Raw genomic sequence first — 27389 nt, 5'->3', positions numbered from 1 at the left:
AACTCTAACCCCCACACTTTATTAATCTTTGCCAAACCCAATTTTATGTCACCTCACACAACACCTAATCTGATGTGTCTTTAAATTGATAGTCCACATGAACACTTATCTCTACCACATAAGCGACACTTGACGCTGTAAGGTGATACTTAATAGAAAGGACCAATTTAGATATATTTTAAAAACACATAGGAACCAAATTAATTTTTTAAAAAACCACTGTACTAAATTGAATATTGACCCTAAATGTAGGGATGAATAAGGTAATTATATCAAAAATTTAATAAATAACTTATTAAAATTAAAATTTAATGGTTAAATATTTATAAATTAAATTGGTGCAAATAATATAACGGAATATATTTATTAGGGAATACTCGTTAATTTTTTAGTGATTACTATTGGTATTAATTCTTTTACTCGAGTTTTAGAATTTTTTGTGTGAGTGAACTTCACTTAATTTCTTGACATTTGAACAAGATTTCGGTATGAATGAGTTCACAAACTCAAAATAGAGACTTTATTCTTTGTACATATTATTTAAGTATATTTCACCAATAAGAACGATAGATACATTTCTAATTATTATTTTTTAGAAAAACATTTTAAGACTAACTAAAAGTGATATAGAATTTTAATTTAATTATAAACATGTTGGTCCGTTCACACTTCTTTTCCCTTTACTAATTGATTCACTAGTAAGATTTTATTTTTCTTTTACATCAATATCAATCATGTTATATAGAAGAACTGCCACCTCTTTGTATGTTTTTTAATTTCTCAATGAATATTTATCTATACTTTTTATTCCATTTTTATTTTAATTATTTTAATTCAAAATTAATGACTAGGATATTAAAATGAATAAATTTTAAATAAAAGAAGTTATATATTAAACATATTTTTACCCAAAATGTCTCTTTTTATGGACAGTAAAAATTAATCCAGAAAAGCAGATAAGAAGAGACATATTTATTAGGAAATCACTCTTCCTCCAATTTCGTTCTAGAATTGAATAAAAAAAATAATATTAAATTAAATTATATAAAAGACCAAATTGTTTAATAAACTAAACTAAATTGTTGTTTAATTTTTAAAAATTCAATTATTTGTAAATAAAATTGAATCCTAGCTTGTAAATAATTCAAAAACCCTGCGTGAAGATGAGTTAAAAAATTCGAGTGAAGTTGAGATCATGATCAAAATTGTGACAGGTGTATTTATTAATTCTGTTTGAAGCGCGTGCAGGGACCAAAATCACAAAAAATAGATAAAAGAAATAGGCAATAGTCCCCACTGCATTCGATTCCCCAACAGTTCTTAATTTTTTGCGGCCAGAATGAGAGCAGCATGAACTACCAACTAACAGCAACAGAATACTGAGCGATTAGCATGGAGTCGTCGGCACTGGAGTGGAACGATGAAGTGCGCGAAGGGGTTCTGAAGAGGCTAAAGCTTTGGCAGCAATGCAGCACCAAACCCACAGCGGCGCGCGTTACGGAGCTGGTGGAACACTTGAACAGTCTGGGCATTGCGCTTCCCTGTCCCGAGCTAGGGGAGCTATTGGTATCACAGATATACGATGACAACAACCAGCCTTGGATGTGGAAGTTCACGCACCACGCTCTCTCCTCGCGCCTCCTCTTCCCCCTTCAAATACTCTCTCTTCTCGCTTCCAACGCCATTCCTCACCGCCATTCTCAACCTCACTCTTTCGCTCTCTTCCTCCCTCTCCTCGCGCAACACGCCTTCTCCTTTCACCCTACGCCTTCTCTCGCCTGCAACCGCAAGTAACAAACCCTAATCTCGCTCTCTCTCTTTACTCAGTCCACTGATTTCACTCAATTGCTTAATCGCGTTTCTGTTTTTGGCAGGATTTTGAGTTCTGTGGACTCCGCGCTTCTGTTTTCAGAAACCTACGAGGTGCGCGATCTGGAGATAGGGCACGTGTTCGTGCTGTTCTTTTACGAGATTGTGATTTCTCTGCTCGATTGTATGCTGATGGATTGGGGATTTCAAGTGAAGTTTAGTGAGAAATCGCGTTTGGTTGCTGCAGGTGAGGGTGAGGATTGTATGGACATTGATCGTAATGTGACGCTGAGTTTTGAGAAGAGTGAGTACCATGAACAGATAAGGAAGCGGAATTCATTCACCGCCTTAGAGGTATTGGAACGCCTAACCGAAAGCAGAAAGGCTACTATTCTGCTGCAGTCTGTTCTCTTGAACATGTATTGTCTCCTACTTTGTATATGATTTTTGTCTTGAATGTTTAGTGCGTAATTGCTGTGGTGATTTGAATGAAACATGTTTTGCCGTTGAACCAATCTGCATGCGGAAATGATCTGTTAAATTAGTGTAATCAATTGAGTTGAGCTTCAAGCAACTGATGGCTTCGAGTTTTGTCACTGCCTGATAAAACAATGTGATAGTAAAATTTGTTCTCTACTCATCATATTGCTGGTGTAAGATATCTCTAGTTTGATGTGTATGCTATATGTCATAATATGGTTTGGTTGTGCTATTTTCACTTAAATGGAAAAAAATAAAAAAAAGTTGAGAAAAATACTTATATTAAACATGTAACAGTATTGAGAGGAAGCGTTTATGTAAGTGGTTTCCTGGTCTTGTGAGTTGTGAATGCTAGAAGTTATCCAAATGAGTGCAAATTCCATCTGCAAGAAAAGATGGAAAGAAACACTAGCTTATATGGTAGATTATGCCAAAATGAGAAGTCATTTCATATTCCTTGTACCTTTTCCTACTTCTGTCTTGCACCAATTACCATTAGATCCAATTGCAATCCCATTGACCATGGCAAGACAGGGTAGACTTGGATGACTTGGACTATGCCTGGAAGTTTTCTCATGTATAAACATGCTTTAAAGCCACAACATCATGTGTGAGCTTTCTGCTGCCATGGAGAATCAAGATGGCAATAGCAGTCTAGTAGGTAGTCTTTGTTAGTCTTGGATAAAACCTTATTGTTGATGTTAAACTTAGAAAACAGAGACATTGAATTGAATCCGTTTGTTTCTTAGACAACGTAAATGTTTTATTTATATTGAGAAAAAAGGAATCAATACAATAAATAAAAGAGATTTAATATCTTCTAATAATAAAGATATGATACAAGAATAAGTAAAAATGTTTTTAATAATAAATATATAATCTAAATATTCTTGATTATGTGAGATATGCTCCTTTGTTATATAATTATAATGCTCTCCCTCAAGATGGAGCATGTAAGTCCTATGTGTCTAACATGTTGGATCCTTGGTCCTCTTAGAGACTTCATGAATATGTCAACTAACTATCACTAGTGTTGACAATTCTAATGGTGTCTTCGGACTTCAGTTTTTCTCTTATGAAATGACAATTCATCTCAATATGTTTGATCTTTTCATGAAAGAAAATGTTAAAGACAACTTATAATACTACCTAGTTGTCATGCATGAGATGCATTTGAGAACTTTCTTGAAATTTAAGCTTTTTGAGTTTTTTTAGTTGTATGAGCTGAAAAGTGATTATTGTCTTTGTCCTGTATTTTGCTTCTACATTTGATCTTGCTACAACATTCTTATTTCTTCTCCATGATATTACCTCCAACAAGAACACAATACCCTAAAGTGGAACATCTATTGCTTGGTGGCCTTATGTCTAAATACCCAACAATTTGAGTATTCCCCTTATCTTCATAAATGAGGTCTTTGTCAAGAGCATTCGTAGTATACTTATGGATTTTATGACTGGATCCTAATGGTCTTGACAAGGAGAGTTTAAACATTGACTTACTACTCTCATTGCAAAGGATGAGTCACAATGAGGTAATTTAGCTTACTAACTAACCTTTTGTATCTCCCAAGATCATAGTACAATTTTTGTTGGTTGGGTACAAATTTGACACTTAGATCCATTGTGCGCCCACAAGCTTAGCATTTCAAACTTTAGTTTCTTCTACAATGTTGTAAGCATATTTTTTTTAGATGTGACCAAACCATCCTTCGATTGTGAAACTTCTATACCAAGAAAATACCTTAGTTGTCCAAGATCTTTTCTCTAGAACTTTTGAGTAAGATATTATTTTAGTTGTACACCCTACTTGTCACTGCCTAAGATAGCAATGTTGCCTACATATATAATGAGATAGATACATCCTCGGGGAGAATGATGATAAATAAAATAGAGAATGATCACATCTTTTGATATCATTCCTAACTTCCATATGATAGTCTTAAAACACTCGAACCATGCATAGAATGATTGCTAAAAGCCATATAGGAACTTGTGTACATGACATACATATGAAATAACTCCCTCTAAGCGACAAAACCAAGAGGTTGCTACATGTATACTTCTTCATTAAGATCACCATGTAGAAATGTATTTTTGATGTCAAGATGAAATAGAGTCAAGTGGTGAATAATTGCAATGCAAAAAAAGAAGTCAAATAGATATCATTTTGGCAATAGAAGAGAAAGTCTCACTATAATTTGTCATAAACTTATGTGTGTTCTTTGACAACCAATCGAGCTTTATTCTAATCAATGTTATCATCATGTCTTGTTTTAAGTGTGTACAACCATTAACACCCAACAATTGATTTGTTAGCTGAAAGAGGAACCTGTTCGTGAGTACCACTACTTTGAATGGCATACATCTCATCAATCATTGCTTGCTGTCACTCTAGGTGAGATAAAACTTCATTTGGAGTTTTAGGAATGATAAATGAGGTTTGTATGGGAAATAATCTTAGGGAAGGATTAGACATGGCCTCCAGTATATCATTACCTTTTGCAAAGGGATCCTGTACTGAAATTTCAATAGACCGTGAACAACATTGATATACCTAAATAGGGGCTAGAAAAACATCCCAAGTTATGGTAGAATCATTTAGTGGTGTTGAAGGAAAATTGACTGTGGTGGGAAAGTATCTACATATGTTGTCATTAGAAGCAATAAGTGTATATTATGGAGCAATTACAAAGAAACAGATGCTAACAAACACAAAATACCTATGAAGATCAGGAGATAAACATTGATACTCTTTTGAGGACGATGATATCCCACCACTAAGACACATTTGAACGGTCGAGGAGAAAGTTTGTCTTGACCAGGTGTAAAGTTATGTACAAAACATGTGGTGCAAAAAATGGGGAGGAAAAAGGTATAGAGGAGAATGAGAAAAATGACAGTGGTGTACTCAATCACTATGGAAAATATGACATCTAGTTAATGAGATAACATATTGTAAGGACAACATTCTCCCAAAAATGGTGAGGAAGATGATTATGAAGGAGAAGTGTCTGATAGTTTCAATAAGATGCCTAATTTTGTGATGAACTGCTCCATTTTGTTGAGGAGTATGGGGACACAAAGTTTGATGAAAGATACCATTAGAGGCCATGAACTACTGGAATTTGTGAGACTAATATTCACAAGTATTTATCACTACAAAAAGCATGTATGGATATACCAAATTGTGTTTCAATTTCATTAAAAAGAGTTTGAAATATAGAAAACACTTATGGTTGATTCTTCATCAACCAAATCCAAGTACATTTAGAATAATCATTAATAAAGGTAACAAAATATTGAAAACCATGTGAGGTAAGGAAGGACTCCAAATATCAAATTGAACTATAGAAATAGGAGACAAAACTCTTTATTAAGACTATCAAGTAATGACTAACAAATATCTTTTCCTTAATGACATGATTCATAATTCAAATTAGACAAATGTTTTAAACATGACACCATCTTTTGTAATTTTGTCAACGTGAGATGTCTTATTTGTGTATGAATCATTATTGGATAGACCGTTGATGCACATACAAATGGTGATGGAGAGAGAGTGTAAAGGCAAATCAGCTAGCTCGATATCTGATCCTGCTAGGTAATTAGTTTTAGTGAAAGTAAGTATAATATTATTGGATTGGGTGTAGAGAGTGACAAATGGTAAATTAAATGGCTAGTTAGGGACACAAAAAACAATTAGGGATGGAAGGGGTTGGGTAGTAATAATGCCACAAGCTTGTAATTGTAACCATAGGCAGTAGTTATAAAAGGAAAATGGGCAACAGTAATAAAGAAAGAGAAAAGAGAACGATTGCTAAATATTTAACTAGTTGCACTAGAGTTAATGATCAAAGGACCAAGGAAAGGAGATTGAAAGAGACAAATAAATGAATTACTAGTGTGTTCCACCAAAGCAATTTTACTAGTGGATTGGTGTGTCCCACAATTTTACTAGTGCATATATTTACTTGCTGTGTAGGATTTGTGCTGGGAAATTGACTAATATTTTTCCTCATTTTGTTATTCATCATGTATAATAGGCCTGAAAAATTCAATTGCCTCCAGCAGAGGCTGCAATTTCTTGAATCCCTTGAGTTGGCCTCATCAGAACTAAAATTAGTAAACCAAGTCCTAACAAAAGTTTCTGCAAACATTCGTGGAGTTTCTCATTTTGATTACTGCCTAAGTAAGCATCGGCTGGTTGGGACGCTCATCAATATGGGATCATGTAAGGTACCGTTGAGATGCAACTACCGATTTTGTCCATCTCCTTGTTGGGTTCCTTTTGACATTTATATGGAGAATGCTATGGATTCTAGACAAATTCCTACCAAATCAGCTATCGATGTGCTTACAGGTAAATTCTGAGTGTGTTTTCATTGGATTTATTATTGCTTAACAGTTATCAACTGTTTGTTTTCAGAAAGTTATGTTGATTCAGTTTCCTCATATTCATCAACTACTTGCAGAAGGAATCAAGACACTTCAAATACTAAACCAGGCTAGCTGGCAAGAAACTTTTCTAGCACTTTGGCTCTCAGCCCTTCGACTTGTGCAGCGAGTTGAGACTGGTCCATTGTAATGTTTTGTTTTCATTGAAATATTAACCAAATATTTAACTTACCACCCCATCCTCATGGTTAATTGCAGGAACGTGATCCCCCTGAAGGTCCTATTCCCCATCTTGTAGCTCGTCTATGTGTACTTTTATGTATTGTCCCCTTGGCAATTGCAAATGTTCTAAGGGATGACGCTGAACATAATTTTTCTTCTGTTCAAGTGTCTATGGAATCAGAATGTACACATGAAATGAAAAGTGATGATTCTATGAAACTCGAACTGATTTCATCTGTTCAAGTCCTTGGGCACTTTTCTTGCCTTCTATGCCCTCCTACATTAGTTATTGATGCAGCCAATCAGGCAGCTAGAAAAGCAGCAAGCTTCATTTATAATTCTATGAATGGAAAGGGTGAATCTGGTACTGGAATTCATGCTAATGCCAATACAAAAGCAGGTTAACTTTTTGGAACTAGATCTTTTATTTCCATGATTCCATCCTGCATTATATACAAAAGTATGTATTTTTCTGCTAATATCTATGATACTGCTGAATTATCTTTCAGGTGGGAACTTGAGGCATCTCATAGTGGAAGCTTGCATAGCTAGGAATTTAATGGATACATCAGTATACTTCTTGCCTGGTTATGTCTCTACATCTGTTTTGTCTTTGTCAGATTCATCACCTCTAGAAAAATCTCCGTGGTCAATATTTATGGAAGGAACACCATTAAACAATACTCTTATAAATTCTCTAACGGTGACTCCTGCCTCAAGGTTTCTTTCTGTTGTCAAATTTGATCTAATTTTGGTGTTATCTTTAATTGCTAATTCTCAAATTTAGAAAGAATAATATATTTCCTCTGTATAGCAATAATGAGGCCATTGGACCTATAGATAATTGAGCCTGCTGGTTATTTTAGGAAATATAGAGAGCTAATTCTAAGGAAACGAATTCTAGTAATTATGGGATTGAGTTTAAATACATAATCCTAGTATTAATGGCATGATACTACTGTAATAAAGAATAAACTTATAGGAGGATAAAATAAAAAACCTCCTAAAATACATAATGAGCAACACATTTTTGACACTCCCCCTCAAGCCCTCAAGCTGGTGAGTAAGTGTTCTCCATTCCCAATTTGGATATGATTCTTTCAAAGTTAATTCAGTTAAGCCTTTTGGTGAGTATGTTTGCAAGTTGATTTTGAGTGGACACATATAGGGTGTAAATAAAGCTACTATCTAGTTTTTCCTTGATAAGCTGTCCACCTCAATATGTTTAGTTCTATCATGTTGCATCGGGTTGTGGGCTATATTAATTGCAGATTTATTATCACAATATAACCTTATAGGTTCATCCCACTTTATCTTTAGGTCTTCCAATATAATTCTCAACCATAGAAGTTCACATATTCCTTGGGCCATTGCTCGAAATTCTGCTTCAGCACTTGATCTGGCTACTACATTTTGTTTTTTACTCCTCCAAGTCACCAGGTTTCCACCAAGGAAGATGCAGTACCAGTAGTTGATCTCCTATCCATAACTGACCTGCATAGTCTGCATCCGTATTTGCTTCAAGACTTGCACTTTTGTTTTGTTTAAGAAAAATCTCTCTTCTTGGAGTCCCTTTTAAATACTGAACAATTCTAGCAGTAGCTTGTAAATGCGCCTCCTTTGGTTGGTGCATAAATTGTCTCACTAGACTTACAACAAAAGCAATGTCTGGCCTAGTGTGAGATAGCTAAATAAGCTGCCAATAGGTCTTTGATACATTTCCTTGTCTACTGCAATATCCTCCTCTTCACTTCCCAACTTTATATTTGGATCAATTGAAGTACTAGTTGGTTTGCAGGCTATATTTCTTGTTTCTTGAAGCATGTCAATAATATACATTTGTTGAGATATGTAGATTTTTTTTTTAATGAGTCATGTCAATTTCCAAAAAATATTTAACTCTTCCTAATGTCTTAATCTCAAATTCTGTGGCAAGGCATTGACATATCATTTGCTGCTCCTTTTTGTCATCCCTAGTTACTTACTGAATATTTGATGAATACAGTGTGATTCCCTTGACTTTGTTTGTAACATAGACTTGTCATAACCTTGGTGAATCTACCAAACCATGCTCTTGAGGATTGTTGTGTCGGAGTTTCATAGGTTTCAGCCCATACAAAGCCTTTCTTAACTTACAAACAGTTCCAGTAATAACCTTTCCTTCATAGCTTGGGGAAAATTCCATGTACATTTATTTCTTTACCAAGGGCTCCATGTAGGAATGCGTTCTTCACATCGAACTGATGCAGATCTCAATCATTTATTGGTAATGAAAATATTACTTTGACTGTGTTCATCTTAGCAACCAGAGCAAATGTCTCCAAGTAATCCACACCATAGGTTTGAGTGAATCCTTTGGCTATTAACCTTGCCTTATAATTCAATGGTCCCATCGGTCCGATATTTTACTGTATGTACCCACTTACACCCCATTTTTTTTTCTTGCTGGAAAGGTGGCAAGTTCCGAAGTCCTGTTCTTGTTTAACATCTCAATTTCCACATCTATTGCTTGTTTTCATTTCCTGCCAGATAATGCTTCAGATATAGAGGAAGATGTGGTTATAGAGATTCGGTTTTTGTGAAAGGTTTTGTGTGTAGTGGAGAATTTTTCAAAAGATAGGAAATTTGTTAGAGGGTTAAGTGGTTGTTGGGTGCATGTTCTGGACGAGAAGGTCTAGGTTTTGGTCCACCTATGCTTTTGAATTTTCATATACAAACTCATTAGAATTGTCTGAATTTATAGGATTAGAAATAGTTATCTCATGCAATGGTGGTAGGTTGGATTTTTGGACATGGATAGATTTTGGAATGACCTTTTTTCTCCTTGAATAAACCTAATTGTTCCCAAATTTTCCACCCTATTAGGTGCGGGTTTAGGTACATATTTAGGTCCAGGTTCAGGTACAGTTTCTGTAACTCCAGGAGGTTCGGGTGCAGATTCAAATGTCATATTTGGAAGATGAGAGACTCATCTCTTATGTTCTCCCCTTGAAGATGAGGCTGCTTGAAGTAGGTCTCTTGTTCATTGAAGGTGACATTTCTTGACACAATTTTTTGGATGGTAGGTGATAGCATTTATATCCCTTTCGTGTGGTTTAGTATCCTAAAAAAACACATTTAACATCCTTAAGATCCAGTTTTTCCCTTCCATTACTATGAACATGCATAAAGGATACACACCAAAATATTTTAGGTTGGCGTTTATTTGTAGGGTTTATGTATGGGTAGAACAAGGATAGGGCGGTCCGGGGAGTCTTTAATCCAAAGATTGTAGAGGGTAATCTATTGATGAGATAAGTGCTAATAAGAAGGGTTTCCCCTCAAAATTTCTTTGGAACATGATATGAAAAAGGTAGAGCTTTAGTTTGTTCTAGTGTTCATTCTTCCTTTCAGCAATCCCATTCTGTTGAGGTGGGTTAATACATGAAGACTCAGGATTATCCCCTCTTTTTGGCAAAACGCGTTGAACTCAAGATTAAAGTAGTCCTTGGCATTATCAGGCCTAATTATCTTAGTGTTAGTTCCAAATTGATTCTTAACCATTGTGACAAACTGAACAAAAACCCAAATCACCTGGGTACAATCATCTATAAAGGTTATAAACCATTTAGCACCTGAGATATTAGGAATATTAGTGGGACCCCATGCATCAGTATGAACAAGATAAAAAGGGACAAGACTCCTCTTATTGCTAATGGGAAAATTTACACACTTGTGTTTAACAAACTTACACACCTCACAGTGGAGACTTCGCACCTTTAAATTCGTAAACAAAGAAGGGAAAAACAATTTTACAACTTGAAATGAAGGATGTCCTAGCTGACAATGGTATAGTTGAGCTTTCTCTTTACTGGTCAAGGCTGCGTTTTAGGGTTGATAGACATGGCCAGAGACTTCCAAAGATCAGGAGCTTTAATACTATCTCAAATTTAGAAAGAATAATATATTTTTCAGTGTATCAATAATGAGGCCATTGGACCTATAGATACATGAGCTTGCTGGTTATTTCAAGAAATATAGAGAGCTAATTCTAAGGAAACAAATCCCAGTAATTATGAGGTTGATTTAAAATACATAATCCTAGTATTAATGACATAATACTACTGTAATAAAGAATAAAATTATTGGAAGGATAAAATACAAAACTTCCTAAAATACACAATGAGCAGCATAGTTTTGATAGTAATGATTGACCTTAATAATTTTCTTCTGTCCTAGCTTGACGGAGATAGAGAAGTTGTACTATATTGCATTAAATGGATCAGATGTGGAAAGGCCAGCAGCTGCAAAGATTCTATGCGGTGCATCCCTCAGTCACGGATGGTATATTCAGGTGAAAAATCCTATTCCTACTAGAGATATTGTACATTGCAAGTCCTCCTGCAACACAGTTGCTGAGATGTATTTCAGGCTTTTCCTCGGATGTATATTTCTTAAATCATGTACTATCACTCCCTCTTTACCCCTAAAGTTTATCAATCTTGTTATGGATAATGGTAAAAATGTAAACTTAGGTTTGCTGATTTATTATATTATGAAAGTTAGAATTGAGAATGAACTGCACATCCCTCTACCATAAAGATTAGCTCAAGGTAGGAAGACTAGCCTAGCCTAGAAATTTTAAAGGGTATTTTAGCTACATACTTGGTCGATGTGTTGGGAACCTAATAGTAATCTTGTCTTAGTCTCAGCTAAAAGCTTTTATGCATACTAGAATGATGGACTAATTTGGAATCTGTTGGATCTATTGGTGTGGAATTAAGGCAAACAATTATTGTTGTAATGTAATTAGGTAGTTCATTGGTTTCCAACCATAATTTTGAATTATCAGACCTCATTTTGTTTTTCACTCAGGTATTCTGTACCTTACTGCATTGTTATCAAAACCACGTGACAAATCAAACTCTCATAAGTGTACACTCTTGTATACACAAAGGGGGCTAACTCGTTTGCAAACTCATTTTTGAGTAAGTTTGTGTAAACTTTTGTAAAATTGCAAGTTCCATATATGTTGAACATGTCTCAATCCCACATGAGAGGAGCAGAACAACACCCCCTGCTCTTGAAGAACCTATTGCACCACACTGCGATCAGTATTGGAGATTGTGTGAAAGTGCACTTAAAATTGGATTTCGTGACTACTCCAGCCTTTTCTTATTGAAACTAAAAGATGCTTAAAACAATTGTGTTCTGTCATTGAATGTTTGACCTGCTGCGCCAGCTAACAGGGAGGGGATGGGTCAGGTCATAAGTAGGGTCTAGGGTGATTCTTCTCTCTTTTTTATTTGTTGGGCCTCAACTTATATCTTATTTGAGTCCAAAATTTCTCAGTGGCCAGCATGAATGAATTTATTATATAATTATCTAACACTGAAAATTGAAGAAGAATATGTAAGTGTTAAACATGTAAAAATAAATAAAGAATAACATATAATATAATAACTAACAATAATTTTAAACTAAATAAAGCATAATATATGATTTCAAAATTAAAATATAATAAACTAGATAACACACTGGTTTTGTTCCTTAAATTTTTGAATGTAATGTGTTTGTTGTATGGGATATTATAGTTTTTTTTCTTTATTGAATTAAAATGTTTAATTATTATATTATTTATTTGTATTTTAATGTGTTTTTATTAAGTAACTCTAGCGAGTTTATGGAGCCTGCATAAGTTTATGTAAACTCTCAATTTTGAAAACCATGTCTTATTATATGCTTGGTTTATTGAAATTTTCTAGACCCCCTCTTGATGCCACATTGAATAGCTTGGACCATTAATTGAAAATTTCAATTTATTAATTAGTTTAGCTACTAATTTGGTTTGAATTTAATTTATGGACCCGGATTTGAGTTTCACCGATTTCAGCCTGCTTCTGTTTCTCCCCTTTTCTAAATTGGAAAAAATGTTATGCTTTTGTTGTTTGCAGTGTCGACTAATGACAACTTACAACTGCCCCTTTCAGATATTAGTTTTTTCCTTTGGTTGTACTGGCCTATGGTTAATGTGTGAATACTCCGCGCATTCTTGAATGTTGTATACCTCATTATTTATTGTTTCTGATGTGTCAAGCATTGTCTACTTGGCAGGAACATGTGATCCACTATGTGGTCAAGCTTCTTGCTTCTCCGTTACCTCCCAGTCATGCCGGATCTCGGAGCCTTTTGGTTGATAATATGCCCATGCTAAGTGCTGTTCTCCGTGGTGCTTCCTCTGTTGATACTGTTCATATACTTTCTTTACATGGTGTAGTAAGTGATTCAGTTCGATAATTTATTTGGTGGCTGTAAGAATATGATAACTCTTTTAGATTCTTATTAAAAAAAATTATATGGACTGAAAAAATTTGGGTTTACTTGAAAGTTGACATATTTTATCAGTCCATGTTCTGTGCTTGGAATTGAACTCCAATTCAGCCTTGGAATCAGAATTGGACTATCAAATTCTAAATTTCATGTTTGAATATGCCTTTTAAAATTGGAAAATTCAATTCTTTATAAAAATTCCAATTTCCATGGTTGGAAAACAGTTTACTAAATCCTTTCGATGCTAAAATGTGCGATTCGCAGCTACAATTGAAGTGATGTGTGGCCCCTTCACCTCCAATTCTTTGTATAATAATGAAGTGTGCATTAATTTTTATGTTCTTCTGACAACTGAAATTAGGTAGAAAAGATAATTATTATCAGACAGCGTCAAAAACATGTAGGATGAATGCTGTGTGTTAACTGTGCCCTACACCTCAATTTATGTGGCAATTAACCAGCCGTTTCACTTTGAAATTGCATCTTTTCTACACTCCTTGTGTTAGGCTGGCCCCGTGTTTTTGTTAGAATTGGTTCAAAGTAGGCTAAGTAAGCTTTATCCAAAAGTTGTTTTGAGTAATACCTATTTATACCTAGGATTACTTGTCTTTTACTCTTTCCTTTTTCATCATTGTATCACACAGATCTGTTGTATATATATATGACCACCTAAGGGAGACCTTTATAAGCTCTCGATATATTTTCTCTTTTTATTTATTTTCTCAAGTGTTTTAATAAATTCTTTTTTTTTGCTTTTAAAAAAAGTAGCAGAAAAGTTTAAAATAAGTCCATTTAAACAAGCTAAAGCCCTTGTATAGTTTGTCTATTTCAAGCACCATTTCTTAGCAATTAGTATGCAAACTTTTTTTAATTTCTTTACCATTCATGCTTTAATGTCAAGTATTTTTATCATAAGTTCTTTGTGCAGGTCCCGACAGTTGCTGCTGCTTTATTGCCACTTTGTGAGGCATTTGGCTCAATCAAACCGACTTCGAATAGCACTGGCGATGAGTCTTCAACATCAACATACATGGCCTTTTCTTTAGCATTTCTTTTCCTTATTCGATTATGGAAATTCTGTAGACCCCCACTTGACCTGTGCATCACTGAATTAGGAGTTGCAGTTGGAGGTTTGGAGTATATCATATCATTGCACAATAATCGTGTTATGTATTCCCAAGATAAGCGGAAAAGCAATCCAAATGAGTCTGCATCTGTTAAACCTGTGTATATTGATTCGTTTCCAAAATTGCGGGCCTTGTATTGTCAATACAAATCATGTGTTGCTTCAGCCCTTTCTGGCATTTCTACTGGAAATTCCATTCATCAAACTGCTAATATGATTTTAAGCATGATTTACCAGAAGATAACCAAGGTTGGAATTTCATCGAGCAATTCTTCGTCACCAACTAGCAGTAATGCATGTAGCTCCCTCATAAATTCTGGTGAAGATGCTTTTCAAAGACCTATGCTTCCTGCATGGGAAGTGCTGGAAGCTCTTCCTTTTGTCCTTGAATCAATTTTAACTGCTTGTGCTCATGGGAGGATTTCATCACGAGAATTGACAACAGGTTGGCTAGATGCTACCTTTACTTCTCTATCAATCAAGTTTATTGCATCAATCAATTTTGTCCCACCTTTCTTGTGTCTTTTTTAATAGATGATTAATTAAGTCATGAAAATTAAATAGTCTTTCTGGCTCCAATTATTTTTTATCAAAATCAATTTTTTGGATATGTTAAAATTTTGCCGAATGTCAGTTGTGTACTGATAGAACTGGATCAGATTAGAATCTGGAAACAGTATCCAAGAAACAAGAATGTCTTTATTGGTATTAAAGAGCTCCTCAAACAGTAACAGCTCTCAGAAGAATTAGTTTCAAGTATTTCGAGGATTCTGAACCCTCCCACACAAAACTATACAATTGTATTTTTCCACCCTCAACCACTAACAACTTTCCTTATTAATAGTCTCTGCTGACAGCTGACTCCACTAACTGTTCACATTATAATATTTTCTTATTCTTTCTCTTATATATGTATTTAATAGAAGGTTGTCGTGTTCTATCATGTACTAACTACTGTTTAGTTTCATTAAGCCATTACTAATATCATATACTTAATTGGATGAGATCACACATCAAACTAGGGTAATTGGGCAGCACTGATAATTAATCAACTATTAATGCGATTAATAAATATTTAGCTAGAAAATGTTGGTTGTCGGAATCTAAGAAAATGGTTAATGGACAGAAATACATGTATTTCTGGTGCTACCTTCATTTAATCACTCTTATGCCATTCACTTGCAGTTCTGAGATGTGTTAAATTTTGCTGAATGTCTAAGAGTTGTGTACTAACTCGTTTTTATTTTCATTAAGCAATCATTATATTTTAATATTCTAATACTTAAAGGGGAGGAGGTCACATCAAACTAGGGTAATTGGGGAGTACTGATACTTAATCAACTATTTATGAAATTAAAAAATATTTAGTTAAAATGTTGGCAGTTGGAGTCTAAGAAAAAATTTATTTGACAGAAGTGCATGTATTGCTGGTTCTACCTTCATTTAATCACACTTGTGCCATTCACTTTTCAGGTCTGAGAGACCTTGTTGATTTTCTTCCTGCGTCACTTGCTGCCATTATTGATTACTTTTCTTCAGAAGTTACTCGTGGTGTATGGAAACTAGTTCCAATGAATGGAACAGACTGGCCAAGTCCAGCAGCACTTCTTCCATCAATTGAATTGGAAATAAAAGCTATATTAACTCATGTTGGCGTTGAGGTTCCTAACTCTTCTTCTGGTACTTCTTTGGTTCATTAATCTTATGCACTTGTTTGATTTATATGGATTTCTATTGAGTCCCATGAAAAATCACATATGATACATGCACATGTAGATGGAAGTCACTCAAGATATGTGGAGTGCTCCAACATTTTATATGCTACGTAGTTGCTGTGAGTCCGTTACCAGAATAATTTGCTGTGTTTTTTATCTTCACAACATTAAGAGCAGCTCGATATCTCAAGATTATGAGAAATATGAATCCACTGGCTTGCTTATCAGCAACAAATTGGATCCTCTTTCTATTAATAAGGCATTTCTGTTTATAAGGTAGTACTACGTGAGACACATTTTACATCGGTGATGTTGATCTAGATGATGTAGAAATGATGTAGTATCAATCATTTCTAAGATAGCCTGAAATGCCTATCACATGTGTTAAGAACTGCACACATCCATGTCAGTCTGTCTTGTTCATCACTACCCAATCCAACTTGGTACATGATATGTTATGACCACTTCCCTGAGTCATTTTCTTGGACAACTCAGCAATACCAACACCCACCACCCTGACAAATACCAACCAGTCCCCCACGCTACCACCCTCTAAGAAACAACTAGACCACCCTCTGAGAAGCAACCAAACCACCATATCTAAAAATACCTTAGATCTAAGAAATAAACAAAGTGGTGGCCTTGACCAATTTTGTTAAAATTGCAAGTAAACTCCCTGAAATCCCACAAGTACAGGGGATGTTATGAGCTAACGCAAATGGAGGATTAAGGTAGATGTGGATCGCTGGGAGATTGCAAGGTTTCTCATCAAGTTGTAGGATTGTGCATAGGGTCAATCCCTCCCATATTGTGCAGCTAGGGTTTGACAACCCCTTTGTTGGCTGAAAAAACAAGACTCAACCCAAAAACAAAGCCCGATCCTCATATGACCCTTTTGTTTCACTAGGGTTCCCATCCATTTGCAAATTAGAAACAAAGGAGACTCATGCCACACACACCTCTTGACGCCGCTGCTGTTGAACAACAATCACTGTTGTTGCTGAAGCCATTGAAGCACTCATGTAGGTCCCGCTTAGGCTAGCTTCACCATTGTTGGCATCACAACACCCACAACCATTGTCGTTGGTGCTTATTTTTTGTTCTTTTCAGAGTTCTCTGTTCTCTCTTTGCATCAAACATCTAAGAGTTTATTAGTTTTTTATGAGTAATTTCATGAATTGTGATCCCTTTTTTAGTTATGTTATGCATTGGATCTTACTATTTAAGACTTATTATGAGTTATTTTTATTGTTTCTCGTTTTTGTTAGATATTATTAGATATAATTAGATATTATTTGATATTATGAGATATTATAGATATTGTTAGATATCTCATATTTATGTAATGGGCTTAGCCCATATGTTTCTTTTCCTATATAAACATAACCCTATGTGTTCAATATACACAAGGGATTTACCCTATTCTTTCTTTTCCTTTAATATGGTATCTAGAGCATAAGGTTAGGGTTTAGGGTTTAGGGTTCAATTTTTATTGGTGAACCCACTATTCACTGGAATTTTCCAGCCACCGCCCCACTGTCTCGCTGGAGCTACCACTACCTCGCTGGAGCCGCCGTCGGAATCTCGCCGGAGCCGCCGCCGGAATCCCGTCGGAGCTGTCGTTGGAATCTTGTCGGAGCCTCTGTTGGAGACGCTGCCAGAATCGTTGTCGGAGCCTTCATCTTTGTTGTTGCCGCCAATTAACCGGTGACTGGATTTGTCCTTATCTTCTATGGCTTCTTCCGCTTCCGCTACCTCTATGGCTTCTTCCGCTTCCGCTACCACTATGGCTTCTTCTGCTGCCACTACCACTGTGGCTTCTTCCACAATCATTATGCCGGATTCATCTATTTATACTAATTACGTCAATGTTCATCTTTCCATTGACAAATTGGATGGAACCAATTATGACACTTGGGCATCAGATATTAAATTATGGCTTAAGAGTCAAGGTTATGTTGATCATCTTACTCATCCTACTCTTGCTGAAAATGAGGTTTTTTCGTTGGTTGAAAATTGATGTTCAATTATGCATTGTTATCAAATCGACCATTCACTCATCTTTAAAACAAATTTTTCGTATTTATGAGACATGTTCAAAAGTTTGGGAACAAGCAAAATTATTATACAACAATGATACTCAACGTCTCTATGGTGTGTGTCAAAATCTTCTCACAATTGTTGCTCCCAAACGTCTTGATGGTACAATGACAGAATATCTAGGTAAACTTCATGCTCTTCTTCATGATTTTAATGAGTTATTACCTCCTGCCTCTACTCCTTCTCAAGAACTAGAACAAAGATCCAAGTTCTTCATGTTATTGGGTTTACATGGCCTTCCTGATGATTATTCTCACGTTCGTGATCAAATTTTGGGATCTCCTATTGTGCCCAATTTTACTTCCACTTGTTCTATCCTTTTGCGCGTGCCAGGTAAACACACCACTGATATAACGTCTCATGTTGATGACTCTTCTGCTTTAGTCTCTCGGCATAATGATCGTACTCGCCCTCACAAGTCGGGCAAAGGGCGTCACAAGTGTGACCATTGTGGCAAACTTGGCCACAAAATTGACAGATGTTATGCCTTACATGGTCGTCCTCCTAGATCTGTTGCGGTTGTTCAAATTGCCCCTGTGCAACCTTCTACCATGGACCATACTTCAATTGATACCCCAGGCCAGCCTGCTATTTTCAATGAATTTCTTAAATGGTATGAGGATCGTCAGAACCCTAGTTCCACGGCTTCTGTTGCACATTCAGGTACATCTTTTGTTGGCCTCACTCACTCCACTTCCCATGGCCCTTGGGTTCTAGATTCAGGTGCCACTGATCACATTACTGGTAATAAATCTTTTTTCTCTTCCCTATCTATTACGGGTTATTTACCTTCGGTTACCATGGCCAATGGATATAGTGTACCATCACATGGTGTTGGTACTATTAATCTTTTTTCTTCTTTATCTATTGATGATGTTCTTTATGTCCCTGGGTCTCCATTTAACTTATTATCCATTAGTCATCTCACCCGTTCCCTTGATTGTGTTATTTCTTTTACCAAAGATTCTGTTACTTTACAGGACCGGAGTTCGGGACGGATGATTGGCATCGGATGTGAGTCTCATGGACTTTATCAACTACAGATCTCTGCACATGTTGGCGCAATTATGGATTCTCCATCTCTTATTCATGCTCGGTTGGGTCATCCTAGTCTTGCCAAGATGCAACAACTTGTTCCAAGTTTGTCTAATGTGTCTACTTTATCGTGTGAGTCGTGTCAGTTAGGGAAGCACATTCGTAGTTCTTTTCCTAGTAGTGTCTCACAACGTGCATCATCTCCTTTTGCCTTAGTTCACTCTGACATTTGGGGACCAAGTCGTATTAAGTCTAATTTAGGATTTCATTATTTTGTTACTTTTATTGATGATTATTCTAGATGTACTTGGGTATTTTTAATGAAAAACCGTTCTGAGTTGTTTTCTATATTTCAAATATTTTACAATGAAATTAAAAATCAATTTGGAATTTCCATCCGAATTTTGTGCAGTGATAATGGACGTGAGTATCTTTCTCATTCTTTTAAAAAATTTATGGCTTCTCATGGTATTCTTCATCAAACTTCATGTGCTTATACGCCTCAACAAAATGGGGTAGCTGAGCGCAAGAATAGACATCTTGTTGAAACAACTCGTACTATTTTAATCCATGGTGATGTTCCTCAGCGTTTTTGGGGTGATGCTGTTCTTAGTGCATGTTATCTCATTAATCGCATGCCATCTTCAGTTTTAGATAACAAATTCCTCATTCTATTTTATTTCCACATGACCCTCTCCACTCTTTACCTCCCAAAGTATTTGGGTCCACATGTTTTGTTCATAATTTTAGTCATGGTCTTGATAAATTATCTCCTAAGTCACACAAATGTGTCTTTTTAGGGTTCACTAGATCATAAAAAGGATATAAATGTTTCTCACCTTCTTTAAACCATTATTTTATTTCAGTAGATGTCACCTTCAGTGAATCTTCCCTTTACTTTAAGTCTTGTCCTTCTCCCTCAATTTCTTCATCTAATCAAGTGAATATTCCTCTTGTTGTGCCTAGTGCACCTAACGATTCACCACCGCCACCAACTCTTCAGGTGTATAGTCGTCGTCAAACATCTCATCGTCCATCGGCAAACTCTATTTCGGTGCCAACACCTCATCCCCCTCCGACTCCTACAATTGAACCTCTGACTGTTGAACCTGATCTTCCTATTGTTATCCGTAAAGGTATACGTTCTACTCGTAATCCCTCTCCACATTATACTGCTTTGAGTTACCATAGACTATCTCAACCCTTTTATACCTGCCTTTCGTCTATTTCTTCTGTATCCATTCCAAAATCTGTAGGTGATGCCTTAGCTCATCCTGGTTGGCGTCAGGCCATGCTTGATGAAATGAATGCGCTTTAGAATAATGGAACTTGGGAACTTGTTCCTTTACCATCTAGGAAATCTGTTGTTGGTTGCAGGTGGATTTTTGCTATCAAAGTTGGTCTTGATGGTACTATTGATCGTCTCAAAGCTCGTCTTGTGGCTAAGGGTTATACCCAAATTTTTGGTTTAGATTATGGTGATATTTTTTCTCCAGTAGCAAAGATGGCCTCTGTTCGCTTATTCATAGCTATGGCTGCTCTTCAACAATGGCCTCTTTATCAACTGGATGTTAAAAATGCTTTTCTTAATGGGGATTTGCAGGAAGAAATTTATATGGAGCAACCTTCTGGTTTTGTTGCTCAGGGGGAGTCTTCTGGATTGGTATGTCGTCTTCGCAAATCCTTATATGGCCTCAAGCAGTCTCCTAGGACTTGGTTTGGAAAATTTAGCAATGTTGTTCAACAATTTGGTATGACTCACAGTGAAGGAGATCATTCAGTTTTTTATCGTCACTCGAGTGCTGGGTGTATCTATCTTGTAGTATATGTTGATGACATTGTTCTTACAGGCAGTGATCACCATGGCATCTCACAAGTAAAACAACACCTTTGTCAACACTTTCAGACCAAAGATCTTGGCAAACTCGGATATTTCTTGGGGATTGAGGTAGCACAATCCAATACTGGTATTGTTATCTCTCAAAGAAAATACGCATTAGATATTTTGGAGGAAATTGGGTTGATAAATTCGAAATCTGTTGATACTCCCATGGATCCCAATGTCAAGCTTTTACCCAATCAGGGGGAGCCTCTTTCAGATCCTGAGAAGTACAGGAGATTAGTTGGAAAATTGAACTATCTCATAGTTACTCGCCCTGATATTTCCTTTGCAGTCAGTGTGATGAGTCAATTTCTTAATTCTCCATGTGAAGATCATTGGAATGCAGTCATTCGTATAGTGAAGTACATTAAAGGCTCTCCTGGAAAAGGCTTGTTATATGGTCATAATAACCATACTAAAGTCGTTTGTTATTCAGATGCTGATTGAGCAGGTTCTCCATTTGATAGAAGATCAACTTCTGGTTATTGTGTCTCCATTGGTGATAACTTGATCTCTTGGAAGAGCAAGAAACAAAGTGTTGTGGCAAGATCTAGTGCAGAAGCAGAATATAGAGCTATGGCCTCGGCTACTTGTGAGCTTATTTGGCTTAAACAGTTACTTAAAGAATTGCAATTTGGAGAGGTTACTCAAATGACACTTATATGTGATAATCAGGCTGCTCTTCATATTAGCTCAAATCCAGTTTTTCATGAAAGGACAAAACATATTGAAATTGATTGTCATTTCATTCGAGAAAAGATTATATCGGGAGATATCAAGACTGAGTTGGTTAATTCAAATAATCAATTAGCAGATATTTTTACTAAACCCTTACGAGGGCCTAGGATTGATTACATTTGTAACAAGCTGGGTACATATGATCTATATGCACCAGCTTGAGGGGGAGTGTTAGATATTATTTTATATTATGAGATATTATAGATATTGTTAGATATCTCATATTTATGTAATGGGCTTAGTCCATATGTTTCTTTTCCTATATAAACATAACCCTATGTGTTCAATATACACAAGGGATTTATCCTATTCTTTCTTTTCCTTTAATAGTTTTTAAAATGCATGCACAAGTCTATGAATATAGTTTTTTGTAAACTCGTAACTCTAGCGAGTCGAGTTACGATCCTCAAGTTAAGATTTTTTATTCCCCTTTTGATCCTCTTCCGATCCTCATGTTTGACAACATTGGCCTTGACAATCACTACCTATGTCATGTTACTAGTGACCATCACTATTCCTAATGAGTTAGATATTTTTTGGTTTTACATTGTTTATGTTTGTAATTGTTGTTCAAAGCTTTTCTACGTTGGTTTAATTTTAAAAAAATGTAGAATTTTTTTTTTTACATTGATTACAAATGTAACCAATGTAAAATATTCTATTTAATAACAACAATGTCTCGCACTTTTATTTATTTTGGTTATTTTACAACTAATATAAAATATTTTGTTTTAGTGAGATTTATACAATGCTTTTAGAGCATGAAGCGTAAAAAGTTCAAGTAAAGGGTCCCTCCACCAGTTAATCGTGATGAAGGATCCTTTTCTTCAATGAAATATGGGGAGTTTTACTAAAATTCATCTTAATTCCATTGGATCAAAAGCCTAAAATAGTTATAATGGCGTAAAGAAGACGACATTAGTTAGGAGCTTATAATATAAATCGATAGCCATGGCCCATGGCTGGGCTCCTTGTAGCAAAATGAGATTTGGTGAATTCTAGAAAAGCGAAAAAACTTGAATGAAAAGACTATTATGGCCCCCTATAGCCTCAACCTTGAATAGGCTTACTCATCTCACTATTTTATTTCTTTTCTCCTTCCCCTTGTTGTCAAGTCTTCCTTATATCATCTCCTCCACTAATTTTCTCCTTTCTTCTCAAATTCATCCGTCTCCCCTCAGCTGCAACCGATACTTCAATTTTCTTCACCTCTCTGGTTCTGTAATAATTGTCATAATCGCTTATTGGAATTAATTTTCTACTCTCCCTTTTCTTTCATATTCATGCCACTCATTTGTTTTCTGTTTATGTGATTGCTCTTATTCCTCCTAGAATAGAAAATGTTGTTGAGGTTTATCATATATGCTTTTTGTTGAAGAGCTTACGTTAACTAGAGATAAGGCCTAATTATAATACATAGGGGATGCAAACCTCACCTTACCAATTCAGTTTTGTGAGGTTGAACTAGGCATGAACTCACTATTATGGTATTAGAGCTTGTTCTAGCTAGGTTTCTTGAACTTATTGTTTCACCCGCTATCGGATCGCTATTGGACTACACACGAATATCTAATCTCATGCTCAAGATGTTTAGTCCTCATCCTAAGTGGGTGTATTGGAGATCCCATATTAACTAGAGATAAAGTCAAATTGCAATATATAAATAGTTGGAAACCCCATCTTACAAGCCCATTTTGTGAGGTTGAGTTAGACTTAAAAATTCACTTCTTAATACTTTTTAAAAATTATATACTATTTGAGAGAGCTCACATCAATGTTGAAGTTTGCTATTTTAATGAGTGAAAATAATCTAGTTGTGTTTCTAAATGCCTAACAAAAAATGTTTTCAATAAAAAAAGTACAAAACACTCATCACATTCTAGGATAATGCTGTTGAGGTCATTGAGTGCTCTCAAGTCCTTGTTTTAATTATTACATCATGGTAGTTTGTTATACAGACTCATTTATTAATGAATACAGGCATTTTCCTTTAATTTGCAGTTATGAATTTTCAGTGCTAAACCTCTATTTTATCAAAGAGGCCCTAAATACATCGAATGGTTAATGCTTTTTATATATTTTTATTGACTTTGCTGAGACTGGTGAATATTTTAATTAGCTGTTTCTTCTATTGACTGGATAGCTCTTTAGATTTGAATTGTTTGGCAAGACTGAGTACATCTTTAAATGTTGTTGTATTGTAACTCTAGTTTATTACATGAAGGAGTTTGGGTAATTCTCTTGAGAAACACTTGACATGGTGCTGAGTGAGAACACATTTCATCCATATATGTGCCAAAGACGATGGTGTGCTTTAGGGGATGAATTTATCCTTAGCATTACTGAAATAAATCTGCAAACTTAATTGTTTTCTAATATTTTCTTTTAATTAATAGGGATTCATCAGATTAAACAATATGATGATAGTTATTGTATTTGTATTGTTTATGAGTTACGTCTTTGTTGTATGGTAGGAGGTTCACCGGTATTTCTGCCTCTACCAATGGCAGCTTTGGTCAGTTTATCCATTACTTTTAAACTTGACAAGAGCCTGGAGTACATGCATGCTATTACTGGAGCAGCTTTGGAAAATTGTGCATCCGGTTGCCCTTGGCCTAGCATGCCTATAATTGGCTCTCTGTGGGCCCAAAAGGTTCGCCGCTGGCACAACTTCATTGTTGTATCAGGTTCCCGATCTGTGTTTAGACATAACAATGAGTCTGTTGCTCAGCTGTTGAGAAGTTGTTTCACCTCATTCCTTGGAACATTGTCTGTTTCAACCTCAAAGCTGACTGCTGAATGTGGTGTGAATGGCCTGTTGGGTAGCACTATCACTGCCCCTGGTGCCTATCCTTATGTTGCTCCTGGATTCCTTTTTCTTCGATCTTGTCGAAATATACACAATGTGCAGTATGTAAACGATATAATTGTGGGTCTTGTGACAGAGTACTCTAATGTATTAGCTGGGAGACGGTCGGATGCTGGCTCTCGCCACATAAAATCCAATGAAGCATCACTATCCCTGGCCGCTGAAAGTGCTAAAGAGGTGGCAACACTTGGTGCAAGTCTTCTATGTGCGGCAGGCGGTATGCTACTAGTCCAGGAATTATATAAGGAGACGATTCCTACCTGGCTGCTGTCATCAAGGGATGTGAAGAAAAACAATGATAGTGTTGCGTCGTATATACTTGAGGGTTATGCTATGGCATATCTGTTGATATTGTCAGGGTCAATTATATGGGGTGTTGGGACCAAACTACCACCAGGGACTTTCTCCAGAAGGAGTCGTACCATTGAAGTCCATTTGGACTTCTTAGCAGAAGTCATGGAGAAGAAAATTTCACTCAGTTGCAATCCTATTACGTGGAAAACTTATGTCTGCTGTTTCGTAGGATTAATGGTCAGTGTTGCACCTGTATGGGTTCAAGAAGTGAGAGTGGATACTTTGAGGAAATTGGCGCGTGGATTAAGCAGATGGAATGAACATGAACTTGCACTCTCTCTACTACATAGAGGGGGCATGGCAGCTATGGGAGCTCTGGCTGAACTTGTCAATGTGATTGAGTCTGAACCTATGTTGCCGTGCTCATAATCGAACATGTATTAATATAGTATCGAAATTACTCGAGAGCAAAAAGCAAGTCTACTCCTATGCTCTGCAACTGAGATGGGACTTACTACTTTATCCCAATACCGGCAGTGTGGACTGTGCAGTCTGAATCGTAGTGCTCCATTACTCTAGTCTCATGAAATTCTTTAGAAAAAATAAATCTTTGCTGAGATTTATATTTCTCCTTCATGTCTGATCTATATTTCTATGTTATCAAGTCTTTCATGAGTATGATGTATTAGTGAAATAGCACCAATTTACAGTGAATTAGACAATAAGAGGGGAAAATGTTACAAAGAGGTTTTAAAGTTACTGGGGAACGTGGGTCTTATAGTACTTAGAAACTGAAATGCCATGCATTTAGCAATTGTACCCGTCCCCAATTAAATCATTCAAATCTGCCTCAGTTTTAAAAAGGTGGATTTTATTGTAATGCTTTATGTGGAATTTAATTTAGTTGTCTCCTACGTAACAATAACTATAATATACCTACGTGCAATACAGGATACGTGTTTATTTTATTACGCCCATGTGTTTTCACTTTCTTTTTATGATAACAAAATATAATTAATTAATTCTTATAAAAAAATATTATTAAAATTATAAAAAAAATTAAATTAATTTTTTTTTTAAAGAAATTGATGCAAAGGTGAGAAGAGGTAAGATATGTTTAAACAAGAAGGTTCAGACCAAAAAGAAGTGTCTATCTACTTTTTCTGGTATATGTTTTTTTTTCTCAATCTTTCTTTTTTATAGAACATATACAAATAATAATTTAATGTTAAACATATATTATACTAATAAATAGGTCGAGTTTGATTCAAGATTTCTAACACCAAAATTTAATACTCTAACATAATAAATAATGTTTAATTATATTAATTTAATTTTGATCCAGTACTTCACCAAAAATATGTAATCTGAGTTGTATCAATTTGGGTTCAGATATATCCATATTCATATCAACAACAATTTATTAATAATAATAATAATAAAAAGGAGACAATGTAATAAGAATAACAACAGCAAAAACATGAAGTTATACTAGACTTTTATATTTAGATTTTTGTAAAATTCTATTTAGTTAAAAAAATTATACTTTATACCAATGCAGTAGGTGGATCCATTTAAGTAAATATTTAGTAAAATTTATAATTTTATTTATTATATTATTTCTATATAATTATTATTATATTTTATAATACTATTCTTTAAATTCTTTTTATAGTGTATTAAAATCATATATTTAGTTTTCTATCTTAATTATGAAGTATCCTTGACCTACATAAAAAGGTCACGATTTTAAGATTATTAAAAAAATACAGTAAATAGTTTATGTCATATATGCATAATCATATTGAATATATTCATTATATATATATATATATAATGAATATGTTACATTATAATATAAAAAATATAATTATTATTAAAATTAATAAATTAATAAATTTTAATTAAGTTTTAAGTCTATCATAAATAAAGTTTTAGTATTTCAATTAAGTCCCTATTAAATTATTTTGGTTTACCGAGTATTCAAATTTTTGGTATTTTCAATGCGTAATCTATTTTTTTATTAATAGTTAATTTGATGATGTGACTGTTATTTTACTCACTTATTTTGCTTATCTTCTTTATTTGTTTCATGGTGTTAATAGATATGAGATCTTGTAATTAATATAAAATAATATTATAACTAATATACAACAACAAATGACTTTTTATTATTTTTATTGAAGACAAATTGGATAATCAGTTAATATTTTTTAATGACTTCCAGATTATCATCTATAACGCATCACTATTATTAATGTAACAACACAAATCTCATCTTATCAAACATGTTTTTAGTGAAAATAATAAAAATTACTAATTATTTTATATTAATAATATTATATTATAATAATCATAAAATCTCACATTAAAACATGTAAACAATATGAAGAATTTAAAATTTAATTAAAT

At 35.0% G+C, this 27389-nt stretch overlaps 1 protein-coding gene across 1 annotated transcript; it reads left to right on the top strand.

Annotated features, from left to right (window-relative positions):
* Positions 1 to 1246: 1246 nt before the first annotated feature.
* Positions 1247 to 25857, top strand: LOC137823629 (mediator of RNA polymerase II transcription subunit 33A-like). The gene is made up of 11 exons (XM_068628838.1): positions 1247 to 1790; positions 1875 to 2228; positions 6336 to 6652; positions 6765 to 6856; positions 6946 to 7309; positions 7419 to 7629; positions 11128 to 11242; positions 13003 to 13164; positions 14147 to 14789; positions 15818 to 16024; positions 24289 to 25857. Exons 1-11 carry the CDS (start codon positions 1393 to 1395, stop codon positions 25404 to 25406), a joined length of 3981 nt encoding a protein of 1326 aa, XP_068484939.1. The 5' UTR covers positions 1247 to 1392; the 3' UTR covers positions 25407 to 25857.
* The last annotated feature ends 1532 nt before the right edge of the window (positions 25858 to 27389 follow it).

The sequence above is a fragment of the Phaseolus vulgaris genome, chromosome 8 (genome assembly GCF_000499845.2).
Source record: "Phaseolus vulgaris cultivar G19833 chromosome 8, P. vulgaris v2.0, whole genome shotgun sequence".
NCBI classification, from domain to species: Eukaryota; Viridiplantae; Streptophyta; class Magnoliopsida; order Fabales; family Fabaceae; genus Phaseolus; species Phaseolus vulgaris.
Note: the sequence above shows the minus strand (reverse complement) of the source record. Positions and strands in the feature narration are given on the sequence as shown.

What these genes read in the sequence shown, in the direction of transcription:
- LOC137823629 (XM_068628838.1), top strand. Translation starts at nt 1,393, where the DNA reads ATGGAGTCGTCGGCACTGGAGTGGAACGATGAAGTGCGCGAAGGGGTT. An exon ending in ACGGTGACTCCTGCCTCAAG is followed by an intron (nt 7,630 to 11,127) that starts GTTTCTTTCTGT and finishes CTTCTGTCCTAG; the next exon opens with CTTGACGGAGATAGAGAAGT. An exon ending in TACTTTCTTTACATGGTGTA is followed by an intron (nt 13,165 to 14,146) that starts GTAAGTGATTCA and finishes TTCTTTGTGCAG; the next exon opens with GTCCCGACAGTTGCTGCTGC.